Raw genomic sequence first — 16,343 nt, 5'->3', positions numbered from 1 at the left:
TCCACCCCAACAGAATCACCTGGTGGGTAGAATCCTGGGCCCACTGCTGAATTGAAACCTCTAGAATTTTGTATTTATAATAAGTACTAAGAGAGAACTCCAGCCTTCTAAAGTTTGACAACCACTGCTTACACCGAAGTTTTACTTTAGTGTAACTAAAGCCTCCTAATAACCTTGCTAGATGAAAAAATTAAGGCTCAGCGATGTTAAATGGCTTGTCGAGGGTCACCTTGCAAGTAATTGCCAGAGCCAAAACACCCAGCCAGGACTCCTGACTCCAAGTGCAAGACCCTATTTCTAGAATATCCTCTGATCTTCTGGGAATTCTATGAAATGTTTGATTACTGGAGGAAATGCTGTTTTCAGTACTTAATTACTATGTTCACTACCTTTTCTGAATATTTCCTTATGTACTATAATTTCCCTTTCAGTAAATTTCAGACTACTCATCATTTAGCCCATAAAACACATGTGCTTTCTTGATAATGTAGGTTATGAATGATGGATTCAACTAATGTCAACTTTATACTTATCATAAATGGGCTAATGTCTAAAATGAAATTGACTAGGACCCAAATGAGGTTCTTTTGTACTTTCAGTACAATCTCTGTAAAGTTTGTGAGTGTCAGGAAAGATGTTCTTTGTTTCTTATTTTTTCTGTGAAATCATTTTAAGTATACTTTAATTCAGTCACAATTCTACAAAGAGCTATTGAACCAGGCGCAAGTACTGGGACTTCAAGAATGAATTGTATTTTAGTATTTGCCTTTGAGGAGGTCAGCCTTCTCAAGGCAAGGACAAGGGGCAGACATGTAAGTCTTGCGTCGAAATATAACACACTAAGTTTTTACAAAGCACCATGGGAGTAGAGAGAAGTGAGGCGGGATGACTATCTGAAAAGAGGCTGGGCTTCATAAAGAAAATGTTATGCTCTGTTCGAGTGTGAGCCACAGTCAGCCAAAGGGGTTAAGTCATTACTACAGGGTCATCGGGACCTAAGGAAGATCAGAACATGTGTCTTCCGGATCCAAACCTGCACTCTTTCCACTATACCCAGCTTTCTCCAAGAACTTGACCTTCAAAAGCACTCTGGCTTTCCTTTTTTCACACCTAAAGTTCTCTGTGGTTATAAGTAAGATCTTAAGGGTGAAACATTTCCTTTTCAGGACACTACGGTGCCATTTAATTTACTCCAGCAATAACTAAAAAGGAGCCTAACTTTAAAAGATGCCAAAAGCAACATGCTGCTAATTCATTGCCACATCTATTAGAGCTTCACAGGACTCCGACTCCCTAGATTTTAAATATAGTTAAGATATTATGATGATGTTTCCTGATTTAATCCATCCGTAAATTAGATGAAATGATTATAATACCTGTTGTCACTTCATTCTTGCCCTATCCCCATCACTCTTCTGCCTTCATTAATTCAGAATAAAATACCACAAGACATTAATGTAGCAGTTGGAGATAGGACGGCTGTATTTTTATAGCCTCAATATGAAATCATACTTAAAGACATCTAAGCCTTTACTGAATGGGGGGAAAAAAATGATCATCTCAAGTGTCTGATGTACGCCTCCTAATTCTTCTTTAGGAGAGGAAACTAAGGCTCAGAGATGTTAAGTCATTTACCCAGGGTCTCCCTGTAGGTAATTGCCAGAGCCAAAACACCCAGCCAGGTCTTCTGACTCCAAGTACAAGGCTCTTTCTATTTGTAGTATATCCTCTAATCTTCTGGGGATTCTATTAAAACAGTTTCTTGACTGTTTTCAATGAAAGGCATTATTGCCAACATGTAAACAAAAGCAAAAATCTTGACATCCCCCATCACTTTATCATCAGTGTTTTTAGTTTATCACTTCACAGTCATTATTTGGTGTTTTCTTACAGAAGGCAACAGACCACTGCAACAGAAACTATCCTTAGATGGGAGCCCCAAACCTATACATGGAACACCAGAGAGGTCAGATGGCCTACAGTGGTCAGCTGAGCAGCCTTGTAACCCAAGCAAGCCTAAGGCAAAAACATCTCCTGTTAATCCCAATGCCCCTGCAGCTCATCTTGAAATAAAGCCAGATGAGTTGGCAAAGAAAAGAGGTAAAGTGATTTCTTTTGCACAAATGATTCAACATATTTTGCACACACAGAGAAGTGCCAGAATGACAGAACTTTCCAAAAGATGCCACTTAGTGAATAGAGATATACGTGAAATTGCATTTCTTTCTGTGACCCACATAGATTGAAAGGCAGATGTGATTCCTCCCGTGTTAATCAAAGGTCCTCGATGTTTACGTGGAATTACATCCCCTTTCTCTGCAGCTCTGTGGCCATTCTTCTCTTTGCAGTCACGGATAAATTCGTACCACAAATTCTTTCCACTCTAGTATCTCGTAAAGAAAATGTTAATGCAGGAGCTCTTTTAGAAATGTAAATGCTGAATGTTTTCCTGATATACAAGTTCCGAACTTGCATTAATCAACGATGAGTCTAGAGGCTGGTATGTCTTCTTCAGATATGATCTTCCTCACATGAATTCAGTTCTGTTAGAACTTTCAGGCAACATAACACTGAAAAGGTTTTATATTTGGCACACTATATTTTTATTACTAGTCAAGCTTTTATATACTTTATATATAACTGGTATTAAAAATTAAAGGGGCTAAATCACTTCCTTTCTGATTCCCAGAGATTACATAATATTCTTCTCATTTAGCCTCAGTTGTATCTGATTTCCTTGGCTCTGGTTTGATAAACTTTCTCACTTGAGGGAGATTTCTTTCTTCTAAGAAATATGCCCTTGTTGGGATAAATACAATTTGCCTATTTGTTTTTGCACTATCTATAAACCCCGGTGACAGTTTCAGGAAATCAGGCAAGATTGGCACCCTCAGAGCTGCTTTAAGTGCTGCTGCTATAATTACAGGCCTGGCTCAGGAGAGATGGGGCCAGAGCCAGCATACCTGGCGCCAAAGCTCCATCCTCTTTCTGGCTCATTTGTGCCTCTCCCAATCTCTATGTCGTTTCCCTCTTCCAAAAGCCCTGCTGGCTTTTAACCACGCAGAGTGGTGTTTACAGAAAGAGCCAGTAGCACAAATGGTCTTTAGACATATCAGACTCCAAGAAACTGCAGTTTGTGATAGAACACATGATCAAACCTCTTTCCAAAGAACAAAGGAGGCACGTGTGCCCAGCATGGGCCAGCCAGAGAACCCACTGGTAAAATCACGGCAGTCTCAGGAGCCATACGAACCACTCACTCTGGGTTTTAAAAACCCTGCGTTATGAATAGCTTCTTGACAGACTTTTTTTTTTTTTTTCATTGAAAAACAAAACAAAATTTCTATTTGGTGGTGTGAGTAAATTGAGGTTTTTATTGTTGTTCAGCTCACAGATATGAAGTGCTCAGTTTAACATTTTTTTCCTCAACATTAATTTTAGGCCCAAATATTGAGAAATCAGTGAAGGATTTGCAACGCTGCACTGTGTCTCTAACTAGATATCGCGTGATGATCAAGGAGGAAGTGGATAGTTCAGTGAAGAAGATCAAAGCTGCCTTTGCTGAAATACACAACTGGTGAGTAATTCAACTTAGAAACCATAAATCAATGACACTTGAGCTGTTCCTATAGGTAGGTAAAAGCATTGGATGGAAAGTGTTGATTATTTAATACATAAACATCACAAAACAACTCTTCAGCAGATTTTTTTTTTAAGTCCTGCAGGCAGAGGCATATATCTTGGTAATAAAAAAGAAGAGAATATGTTTGAATAAAAAGAAACCTGATACACAACTTATTGGCTTCGAAGTTTATCCAAAAGTGTATGAATGATGTAGGACATAATCTCAACAGAGAACAAAACCTCAACAAATGATATTTTTGACAAATCTCTGGAAGGCTGATATCATGAATACTACTAAGAAAAAATATTTTCCAGCTTTGTCATTAAAAAGGGAAAAACTCCCTTAACAAAACTCAGATATATCTTCTATAAGTGATAGAATCCCATTTTGAGGGATCTTTAAGACTAGAATTAAGAAATGTTACGCCAGTGTGGGTTTCATCCTGCCCTTCCGTGCTCTGCACTGATTTTATGGAAGACATTGCTTCGAGTCCTGCACATTTGCTCATGTCCGCAATTGAAATGACGGATCTGTTAGTAAGGTTAAGTTATTATCAATAGAAAAATGGTCTCAGTGTATCAATCAGAACTGTTTGGTTCCGAGTGACAGAAACCCAAGTCACACTAGTTAAAGACAAAAGAGAATTTACTGGCCGATGTACATGAAAACTTCAGAATATTTTTTTAATTGAATTTAGTTATAAACCCAAATTATATTATCAGGATTCAATTTCTCACTATCTCCCACCCTCCTTTCTTCTCTCACTCTCTCTTTCTCCTTTCCTCTCAGTGTTTCCCACAATCTCCTGGTTCTGCTTATTCTTAGCTTCATTCTTAGGCATGTAGCAGCAAAGATGATCCGTGGCAGCTCCAAGCTCCCATAATCCCTATTATCTGAAAGAAGGCTTTGTCTCCAGTAGTTCCAACTAAAGTCCAAGGACTAATTCCCGTTGGCTGGGTCAGATCATATATCTGTCCCTAAACCAGTTACTATTGCTGGAAGGCTAGTAGAAGTCTTCCCACTAGCCAGGCTGAGTCACACGCCCACCACAGAGTTAGTGGTGGGGTGAGCCCCACCTGAACCCCATGGACTGAGAATTGAAGAGCTGTGGCTCCTAGAGGAAAATCAGGGTGCAAAAAAGGGAGAAAAAAAAAATACAAGACAGAAAAAAAACCACATCCACAATGCCCAGGCTCACATAACATGTTCCCTATCTATCACTGGCCTTTCATGATCTAGAATTTGATCACATCTTCCGCACATCTTTCCTATTTTAAGTCCCTTTTTGTATACCGATGTGCTTTTTAGCTGATTGTTGAGTTGTACAAAACTAAATATTACACTTAACACTAATCTAAAATGCTTGAATCTCAAGCCATGTGCTACATATAATACAAGATCCCAAAGGTACATAAGACACTAAGGACCTGAAAGAAGACCATGCCCTTCAGTTATCATTTGGTGAGGAATCATTTGCCCTTCACCCGGTCACAGCACCTTGACCTTCATGGACCTTTTCTCTGTGTAAGCAGGTTATAACCTATCTAATTGTTCAAGGCAAACTCCAAGTACTTAGAAAAGGTATAGATACTATACAAATGAAAGGTGTTCTTCTTATTGTTGGTTTTTAAATTTTATAGTTATATGACTTTTCCAATATATCCTTAAGTTACCCTAATATATATATATATATATATATATATATATATATATATATATATATATCACTCAACTGCCAGGCCTGTACTGTAGAGGCAGAGTCAGCAAACTTCATCTGTAAAGGGCCAGCTAGTAAATATTATAAACTGTATGGGCTGTAATTACGACTCGGCTCTGATGTTGTGACACAAAAGCGGCTGGCACTAATGCAAAAAGGCCACCGGCCAGATTTGGCCCTGGGGTCGTAGCTGGCCAGCCTCTGTCTGGAGGCATCAGCGAGCTGCTCGGAGAAGACCACTCGTGGAGAAGACCACTCAGTCTTATCCTTTTATGTGGTGTTTCAAACTAAACTCTTCCTCTGAGGCCTCTGTATTATACCTTCCATCCGAGTGACTCACACGCTAATTGACAAAGTGTAGCGATGACCTCAAATTACCTCTCTCCTCCAGATGCTCTGAGTACTTTATTTTATTTTATTTCCTTAGTAAAATGAACATTACATGAGTCACGGGACATCTTCAGATTTATAACAGATTCTTTGAGTGTTTCACTCCTCAAAAGCTGAAAGCGTAGGGCCAGGAAAGTCAGCACCCAGGGAAGTTGTATATCTTTTCTCTGCTTGTAATTCATTGTGTTTTAAACTGATGGGAAGGATCACTTCTGAATCAGCTCTGCCAAGCAATACTGCTGTTTAAAAGTCCCCTACTTAACTTAATGGCACTTTCCCTCCAAACTGAAGAAGAAAACATTTAGATCAACTGTTTCCTGTTTGCTATTGCTGCAAAATGACAAAACACCAGAACGTGTTTTCTGCTCTGACCCTTTATAAAAATGATCCCAAAGTAATAACATAACTGTTAACTTGAAAATAAAACCAACGTCATTTTTTGTTGTTGTTGTTTTTATCAGCCAATTACATGCTTTTCTAACAATTGGAAAAACTTTGACTACTCCACATAAGCCTATAGCCCAACCAGTGTGATAACGTACTTGAATGAAGCCTCCCTCAAGTTTTCCGAGGGATGAATTTTAGGGACTGTGGTACTCTTGAAAAATAGTAGGCAACAGAGCTGAAGAAGGCAACTTAAATGTTTTTGAAAATTAAGCTTCCGTGTTGGTGGTGAGGTCATGAACTGCAGGCGTTAGAGAGAATTTTTAATGCAGCACCACTCATTTAATACAATTGAAACTTCAGGATTACATCACAAGACATATCCAGATTCGGAGGATGTGGGGTAAGTCCTCTAGAGAATTCTAAAAGGTGCTGGTTCTGAGGCAGGTGGTAACTGGTCTGGTACACAAGTGACATTGCTCTTCCAGTCCCTCTCCTCTCCCTACTCCAGACCGCCCAGTTCTCTCACCAAAGAATTGAACAGGAGTTGTGTGTAGTTTAGAAATAAATAGAAATTCTCAGAAATAAATAGAAATTCTAAACATTCACTTTGCTACCAAAGTGCCAGCTTCAGGAGGTAAATTCTGCCTGAAAGAATTACCTCCAAAATAATTCAAGAGAATGATGATTTTGCAAACCTGGAAGAAAACACTTGTTTATACATGCTCAGTACCAGGTCAGCAGCTATTTGAGAAAAATTAACTAAATATTTATCCTTCCCAGTCTGGTCGTGAAGAATACTTTGTTCAAGACAGTTACTGAAGAAAACCATTAAGTAGCTAGACTGTAATATCCAAGTTGGCATTTAACCGGGACACAGTTACACGGGGCTAACTGACCATTACATGGATCGTTCTTATTTTCCCAGAAAGAATGGGGATTTGACAAGGGAACAAAGATGACACAATGCTCTTACAATACGTCTTAATGGAAAATAAATTTTGCAACATGAGCATCTGTGTAAAAGTTCCATCAGGAACTAACATGAAACAGCTGGTTTCTTTTCTGTATGATCGGCCCCCTACCACAACTGGAAAATATTCATTCTTTGGAATTTTAGATGCCAGATTTAATTGCTTTGTGTGCAAACTAGTCTAGTTTCTCTTCATAAATCTGTGTGTGTGTGTGTGTGTGTGTGTGTGTGTGTGTCCAAGTTGATGGTGAAGGCTTAAAATGAGCAATAAAACATTGAATTAAAAAACATCGAGGAGGAAGAGTAATACTTGATGGTTCTGCCGTATGCTGGGGAGAAAGTATTCCAAAGTAAAGCCGTAAAGATTGTTAGGTGCTATTGGAGATTTAACATCTAACTAAAAGCATTCCCAAAGAAAATGGAAGATGGTAATGAGCCAAAGTGTGTGTGTGCTGGGGGTGGGGAAACAGAGTCTCAGAAAATGGGACCATATTTTTAGGCTGCTTTGGGTTCAGATAGGAAAGGGGAATCCATCGAAGCATGTGTCTTGTACAAAGCGGCCAGAAATGTCCCTATGCCTCATGTTTATTTTTTCTTGAAGCAATGCCAGATCTGGCTCAAGGAGAATTCACAGGTAGCTCAGGAGTTTCAGCTCCCCTGATGCTAAACCCTTGCCCACTTCCTCCTTCTCTCTACCTTGGAGTTTATTCCCTCACAACAGAATGGGGTGAACCTCCTGCTGACCCCGACAGGCCAGGGGCTCCTCACCATGGCACCACTCACTGCTGGATAGGAACTTGGACTGGAGTTCTCATTCCCCTTCCCGTTCCTTCTTTTTAACCACTGAAACTCATTTTTGTGTAACTGATAATAACCTCATCCTCTTGATGGCCATGTGTCCTTCCTCCCAAAGTGACATATTTGCATGTTAACAAATGTTAATAGAGTCCGTTGAGACTCTCTCCACCAGCCAAAAGAAAAACCCTGAAAGTGAGACTTTTCAGGCTGCAGAAAAAGTTTTTTTGAGTTAAGTCTATGTTCTTCTGGCCTCCCTTAAGCCTCACTGCAAAGGGAGCTTCTCATCTGCTACGGAAGCCCTAGCGGGAGCCAAGCAGAACCGCACAGACCACCTGGTGGTCAGCAGGGTGGCCCACACACAGACCAGGTATCGTCACAATGTTTTAAGTATTGTACCCTTCTTCTGGGCTGTGAGAAGGCCTCCTGAAAGGGAACTTGCCAGTGGGGCTGTTGTATTTTAAAACAAACTATTCGACAGTCTGTCCCATATCCCCTATTTGCTGATCCTTGGGTACCCAAGCAGTATAAAACCCTTGGAGCATACAGTCTTGGAACTACTTCAGTTTGAGTCCAAATAAGATCATTTTTCTTCTTTTGCAGTTTTATCACTTAGGACTCTTCCCTCATTGGTTATTTTTTTCACCCCACATTTCCCAAATGCTTAGCTGCTTTTAGGTTAATACGTGGCTTTCCATACAATGCTAGAATAGCCTGAATTTTCTGTGCTTTTTAGGGTTTTTATTTTTCCCTCTTTGTGACTAACTTAACAATACCCAAAAGATGATACCTGTAAATTAATATTTACTTCTCTCCATACCAAAGTATATGTGTATACCCTGTAATTAAACTCTTAGAGCTTTGTGGTCATCCTTTGCTTAGTTGCCACCCCCAGAAATGCTGATGTCACTGGTCTGAAGTAGACCCAGAAATAGGGTTCCTTTTTAAAACAAAACAAACCAAAACAAAACTTCAGGTGATTCTTTTGTGCACCTGTGGCTGAAACTAACTGGTTGAGAGTCCTGTAAAAGGAGTGATATGTCTGGGGCTAGAGTAATGTTCTCAGCAGGAAGAATTTGCACCCCCAGGAGACAGTGTGTCTGGAAATATTTTTGGTTGTTACAATTGGCATCTAGTAGGTAGAGGCCAGGCATGCTGCTAAGTATCCTAGAATGCACAGGACAGTCCTCCTCCCCCACCTCCACCCCCACCCATGTTACAAAGAATAATCTCCCCTAAGACGTCAATAATGCTGAGGAAATCTGGGCAAAGAAGGCGAGAAGAAGACTGCATGTCAACTTGGACACAGTCCGTCTGCGTGCTCTGCTTTAGCTCCCTGAGGGGAGGGCCGAGATTCCTCCCTTTGCAGCACGGAGTCTCTATCTGCCCCTCCCCACTTGTCCCCCAAATGCACCACTGAAGACATGAGAGGATATTTCCTTTCCAATCACTTACACACCCAAAGAACATAACCGTGGTGTCTTCTCTTTTCAGATCAGTGAAGTAAGAAAAAACATTTTTTTATTGCCTGAAAGATAAGCCTTCTAGCTACACGTTTTCAAGGTCAAATTACATTTTTGTCTCCTTAAGACCAGAAAAACAATTGTATCGAAGTGTAGAACATTGAGGGCTTTGCTTTTTTTGTCGATTTTTCATTATAGAATTTAACTCAGTCCTTAGGAGAAAATGGAAATATTGAGAACTGATGCTTGTAGCTAATGATAGGCAGTCACTTTCATTAGCCGTTCTGTCTCTACCTGAGTCTTTTTCTCATTTCGCAATAAAACCAAATAGCATAGTGGGGACCAAGATTAGGATGAAGATCCGAAGCATGTAAAAATAAATACAGTAGGGAATTTTTCTGTCTAGGGAATTATTATTTTTCTTTGGCTTCAGCCAGGCAGCAGTATTACTTGGTGTTCCTGGGCATGCAATAGCGTATGTCCACCTACTCTACTGCTGGTGACATCCTCAGGTGTGCCAGCTCTTGTGCTCCTTAAACCGAATGAAAACAGAAGGGCTTTTTGCGTATCTTATGGTATAGTAGTGGTTGAACAAATACTTGTTAACCATTTCATTGCCCTCTCTCAATTAGGGGAGTCATTGGAATTGTAGCAGTGTGTACTTCGATAGATAAACATAGAGAAAATAAGTACTGGGTGAAACAGGTCCTACAATCATATCTGTGTCACAGAGTAGCTGCTGTGACAGCCAGCAAGCTTGGTTTTTGAGTTCAGTCACACAGAGGATGTTGACATAAGAATAGGTAATGAGTAGAGACTCCATTTTAAAACTGTGTGGCTGGAATAGTAAGCATTCCTAGTGCCCCTGCCAGCATGGAGAGTATCTGGCGTCGTGTGCTGTCCGTGACTAAGATGATGCTTTTCTCTGCGCCATTCAACAAGGGATATTGGTTAATGGGATTACCAGCAGGAGAGCTGAAGTTCATAACCTTTTCATCCACTGAGCATTGTTATGTAATAATTTTACAAAACCTTCAGTTCCCTATTAAAAGATCAGCAGTGTGTTAAACTATTGCTAGATTTTGCCAGATCCTTAGACTAAACGTGTAATGAAGACAAAATCAAGGGTTTGCATTGTATTTCTTTTATGCTTTTTAAAAGAAATTTAATAAAAGGTCTCTGTATCCTGCTCTGGACATGAATACAATCTTCCCATTGATCAAAACCTGTACAAACAAGACTTTCTGATTAATCCCTTTCCTCCTCATCAAATGGTTTTCCTAAGTATCCACCTGCCTGTGACTTGTACAAAACACTTTACAACAGAAATTAAACAAACCTGTTTTTTTCTCTCCACACCCAGTGTTCGAGATTATGCCAACATATTGAAGGGGAGATGAACACACACCTGCAAAGGATATCAAGAGACAATCAGAGAAGAGCCTAATATATTTATGCCTCGAGAGAGCCATATATATTGGGTTTTTTTGTTTCTGTTGCCCAAATGACTCCATTTCCTTACTCTGTACCAGTCCAATAAATAGAAATAAGCTCCAGAATCCATTCTGAAATTGCAAAAAGGGTAAATATCATATACCATGGAGAAACTCAAGGTTCCTGTGACTTTGTGACTAAGGCAAGTCCCTGTGGTACACTATTTTATTTCAAATACTGCCTCATTTGTGACTATGTCATTCTAAATAGTGTAGCTCACTTTTGGGGATGGAAGCTTCTTTTTTCCTATTTTCTTTCCTCCTGGAGGTTTTTCTGTGCGTGAGATGTTTCCCCAGGGCCACTGCAAGGACTGAGTCAATCAGTGACGTGAAGGAAGAGCAGGTTGATGAAGACAAAAAACACAGAACTAGCCTTTTCAGTTTGGGTATAGTCCCCAGGAAACCAGCATAAATAGCACCTTGTATTAACGGCCTTTCTGAGCTACATGTGCGATTACCGCCATACATTATGTCGGTCACACACTTAGCATTGGAAGGCGGCTTTCCTTTCACTGCAGCCTTCTTTGCAGAATAATAGACCCACAATAAGAGCTGGAGGACAAGAAGTCGATTCTGATTTCAGCTTGAAATCTCAGAAGATTTCTGAATCTTTTTAGCAAATGAAGGCTACCAATCAAACCAACCTGGTAACATGCTCCTGAATAGGAATTGTTAGTTTTCATCATGGAATAGAAATATAAAAAGGAATTAAGCCAATTGTTCTAGCTATACAATCCCAGAGGGAGTGTGTGTGTGTGTGTTGTTGTTGTTTTCTTTTTAAATGCCTGTGGCACCTAGTATTCTTAGGTGGTCTCCCATCCAGGTACTAACCAGGCCCGACCCTGCTTAGCTTCCAAGATCAGATGGGAACGGGCGTGTTCAGGGTGGCATGGCCATAGACTCTGTGTGTGTGTGTGTGTGTGTGTGTGTGTGTGTGTGTGTGTGTTTAATTTACAGTATAATTCATTTTCACTGGGAAAATAAGATGAATTTGTTCTTCTCTATTAGTTTAAATATAAAATACATTACAATTTTTAGAGTGGGATATCCTAGGGCATAATTTCAGAATGGATCTTGGAGTTTATTTCTGTTTTTAGACTGATACAGAGTGAGATTCTGTAGTCTCTTAAAGCGAGACTGAGGCTTCATTTGGAGCAGTTTGTCTGCTAGAATATCAATGAATCTTATAAAAGACTGTATAAAATACTTGAAGTTAATATAATAAAATTCCTTATATGTATGTTATATTATTCTTCCAGTGACTGTAAACCTTGATTCTTAGTAGGCCATATTCTAACAAAAGTCACATTTTCAAGGTTTATTAACCACTTAATTGGAAGTATGGGGTGTAGAGTTAGAAAGAATGGTGTTTAAATCTCATCTCCACATATTATAGCTCTGAAGATGATTGAGTTTCTTAACTTCTACTCAGCTATAAAACGGGTGTCGCTGTCACTTTCTAGGAGTTTCGTGATTATTCATGTACAAGATATGCATTTCTTAGATTATTCTAGAAAATCTCTAGCCTAGCCCATGATAGAAGTTTAATCTAGGTTGGTTCTGTTCCCTTCCAGATCAACCTTTAGTAAATTTATTTTCCTCTATACCAAGACGTTAATCTTCTCCACCTTTCTGTTTAGCATGCCCTGGATCCCAGCTATGAGATAGGTGTTTCATCACAACTTTTTACTGTTTGTTGCTCAATGAGGAGAGAAGTAAAACCAAAGGACCCCTATTTCTGAATGGCCACAGTAGCCACTAATTCAGCTCTCTTTCCCTTTCATGTCTTGCCATGCCTTCTCTTCTACTCCTCTTCTCCTTTATTCATCCATTCGATAGACAGATGAATGTGACAAAGCAGTGATTCTCAAAGTTTGGAATGCCTGGAGATCCTCTGGGCCACATTCCCAGGGACTCGGCTTCTGTGGGTGTGGGGTGGAGTCCGGGAATCTGCTTTTAATGAGTAAAGTATGTACCAGTGTAAGTGGTCTGAGGAAAACACTTGAAGAAGCACTGCTAAAAATACTGAGTGATAAAAGACGATCTCTTTTCTAAAACAATCCAAGGTCTAATGGGAGCAGACAGACAGGCTGTGTAATGCAGCATGGCAAAAATTGTAATGGAGCTGTGCAGGGAGGAGGGGAAAGTCAACACCGGCTGGCTCGTCAGAAAAGGGTCCATCGCAGAGGTGACACTATAGAGCTGGCTCTTGAAGGAAGACTAGGGACTAACATACTGAGAAGGGAGAAAGAGGATTCTGTGCAGAATAAACAACACAAGGAACCAGAATCAAGAGAGGCCACAGTGTGCTCTGAGAAGAGTATGTTCCCTGAGTCTCACTCTATCAATTAATTTTGAGTACATCCCTCTCAAACCAGAAAATTGACTTATAAATCATACATGTGTACTCCTGTTAATCTATATACTTAAGATGAGGAAAGTCTACTTTTTAGAATAAAAAGTAAGTGCATAGAGTTTAATATTTTGTTTGTTCTCCCCATTTGGGAAGCCGATGGCTTAGGGCAGGTCCTGAGGAGTAGTGGCAGCACATGAAACTAGAGATGCTATGTGGTGAAGAGCCTTATGGCCCAAACCAAGAAGGGTATATTTCCACCCCTCCCCTTTTCACTGGAGAACCAGGGAGTTCAGGAGCCCAACAGGAGTTCAGGAGCAGTCTCAGCTACACTGAGCTGCCCTGGCTTGGACACGGGCCAATATTTCTGCAACTTCTCGTGCCACATCAGTCTCTTGCTTCTGTTCCTAAGTGATCCGTATTCGACAACCATGATGGCTTCTGCATAGACGCTACCACCCCCCCAAAAAAAGATTGGAAAGAAATTCAACAGTGTTCAGAGCAATTGGCTTTATATTGAGTATGAGACCAAGAGAGCTTTTGCCTTGTTTTATTTTGAAATTTGTTTTATTTTATCCTGCTTTTTCAGTTTTTTTAATGAGCACAAAAAAAAAAAAAAGTGAAGAAGAACGTTAACTCAATTCCTTAAATGGTATCCTTGTGCTATATGACAATTACCATCCACAAATAGTTTGCTTTCTTTTCCTTAGATGAAGTTTTAGTTTTTTGTTTTTAAGAGGGTGGTGGTAAATATAATTCTTGTAGCTATAGAAACTAAACATAGTTAAGTGACTTTCCTTGAATAGTGATCTCCATAAGAAAAAAAAAAAACTAAGAAATGATTTGCAAAGATAAGGAATCATTATTAAGCAAAATCATATGTGAAATTCTAAATGGAGGTCTACAAGGAATATAGATTTTTCCATTGAACATGTGTTGTTATGGGATTTGTAGCTTTACAGGATTTTGCAATTCTGATGTCATTTTAAAACTTCTGAGAAGAAAAAGGAATCCTTGTTTGTTTTTTCAATTAACTGTCTTTTTAAGAACTCTAGGATTTTGTAAGTATTGGTAGTTAGTCCTTGTGCTAAATCTGCACGTCTCGTTCCTGAAATACACCTCAGACAGTGTGATGAAAAATTCATTAACTGTGACTTAAGTCATTGTAGGATTCTAATATAAAAAATGCAAGCTAAGAGGTATTAAATTAACAGATTATATTACCTCTGATAAAAGAAATAGAAATAGAATGGGCTCAGCCTGATTGGCAAATTGAGTGCTGTTGTTGCATTCATTGAGAGAGACTAACTTTACGTGTTAAGTGTGGTTCGTGCTTAGAGGCACTGCTACTTTATTTCTCTGATAGTCACAGTGACTAGGCAGCTTATCAAGTGGTTGTGTTCAAACTCCAGTCTACATTCTGTAGACATGTAAGTCGTGTTTTGTGTGTTTACCAAATCATACAGTAGAATTCAAGAATTATTTTAAAAGATCGTTTTGTCACTACTGCTGCATTCAAAAAAATTAATTTCATTATTTTTAGTTATAAATTATTTCTGTTATCAAATTCCATTATTAAATTATTACTAAATTCATTATTTCTGGTTATAAAAAGGATTCACATTGTTGTAAAACCTAAATGCAAAAATAGACAAAGTAGAAGGTAACAGACCCAGGAATCCCAACAAAAAAACTACATAAACATAGCCGACCACTTGATGATGAGCCTGGAGTTGAATTGGCAACAGTGGAAGTGGAGTATGGTAGGAGAGATTTTGGGGGGTGGACTTCAGAGGACTTGATCACATACATGGGAGGTGAAGGAAAAGGGGTCATGGAAACTGCATGAGTGGTGGTCCCAGTAGCCAGTCTGCAGGGTGTAGGAGAGGGGACAGCATGGGGCTGTGACTGAGGAAAAACAAGTTTCCCTCTACCCTTCTGAGTTCTGGGCTGAGAACCCCTATAACAAAGCACAGATTAACAAGAGAAAAACAAACAGAAGTGTATTAACATGTATACTTCATGGCAGATACCCAGGGGAAAATGAGGAACTCAAAGAGGTGCCTTAGAACTCAGGCTCAAGTACTGTCTTAACAGGGGAAAGAGAGGGGGGTTGTAGCAGGGAGTGAGTGATTTTTAGGAAAGAATAGAAGACTAGACAGGAGATATGATAGTTTCTGATAAAGTGTGTCTGGGTGTAGTGTTGACCTCTGATGTCCTATAACAAGTCAATAATCCTTCCAGTTGATGAAAATCCTAGGGAGGCAGGAGATTTATGACAACCAAATTCCTGGAGGACCTGTCTTTGGGCAGATAGGGGAGTTCAGAGAAAGCCTTTTCCCTGCATTTGCTGTTTTTTTAAGGGCTTATAGCTCAAAATGATATACTAAAGTGCCATATTTTGGGGTGCCATGCTCCTCTGTCCTTCAGGAAGCAGAACAGAAAAAGGAGGAACAGGGAGCTGACCGCATGCAAGAGCATGCGTGCCATTTGTAGGCACCTGTCATGTTAGGGCCTCTGGTTCTCCTGACCTAGGAATAGAGAACCACACATCATCCTGTTGCATTTGTCCACATCAGGGCAGAGACAGCACAGATAGTTGAAAAAAATGGTTTGGCTGAAACCCCTGCCTAGTTTTGCCCTGGGCCCAAACATTTCTGGTAATCCTTGGGGAGCTGGACTGGAAATGGTACCCATGGTAACAGTACTGTACGTTCTAAATGTGCGAAGGGAGTTTTTCTGCACTCCACCTGGTGAGCAAAATCCTTTCACACATGGGAAGAGACATAGATGCCTTAACTTGTGGGCAGGACGGACGGCGTCTTCCATCAGTGCTAATTCCCAGCTCAAGGCTCACATAGCCCAGCTGGCATTCCTGTGGGCAGTCACAGTTCTTACTCCTGATACAGCAGTAAGGAGCAGAACCCACAGTGGGGGCATATGTGAAATGTGGGATAAATAGAAATTCTTTAGACAGAATTTCTTGCCCTATGGCGTATCACTCATTTGTTTGCTTTATATAAAATATGGAGGCCAGAAAGGCTGAAACATCACCTTAACATTCATTAGACTCCTTTCTCCCCAGCAATTTCCACCTTCTCTCTCCCTCGAATGGGCTGGGGAGCAGGGGGCTCTCCTCCCACACACTCA

General features: G+C 40.0%; 1 protein-coding gene and 1 pseudogene across 5 annotated transcripts in view; one reads left to right on the top strand and one right to left on the bottom strand.

Annotated features, from left to right (window-relative positions):
* Window positions 1-16,343, top strand: part of SPATS2L (spermatogenesis associated serine rich 2 like) — a 146,521-nt gene that overhangs the window by 110,698 nt on the left and 19,480 nt on the right. For 4 of the 5 annotated variants that reach the window (XM_016131050.2, XM_016131047.2, XM_016131049.2 and 1 more), the window contains 2 exons: window positions 1,894-2,100; window positions 3,442-3,577. In XM_016131050.2, the coding sequence (XP_015986536.1) occupies window positions 1,894-2,100; window positions 3,442-3,577 (343 nt within the window). The remainder of the gene's footprint in view (window positions 1-1,893; window positions 2,101-3,441; window positions 3,578-16,343) is intronic. The other variant, XM_016131048.2, reaches the window with a different exon arrangement.
* Window positions 11,623-11,741, bottom strand: LOC118614343 (annotated as a pseudogene).

This window comes from Rousettus aegyptiacus, unplaced genomic scaffold (genome assembly GCF_014176215.1).
Source record: "Rousettus aegyptiacus isolate mRouAeg1 unplaced genomic scaffold, mRouAeg1.p scaffold_m13_p_2, whole genome shotgun sequence".
NCBI classification, from domain to species: domain Eukaryota; kingdom Metazoa; phylum Chordata; class Mammalia; order Chiroptera; family Pteropodidae; genus Rousettus; species Rousettus aegyptiacus.
This window is presented reverse-complemented; position numbering and strand designations above follow the sequence as displayed.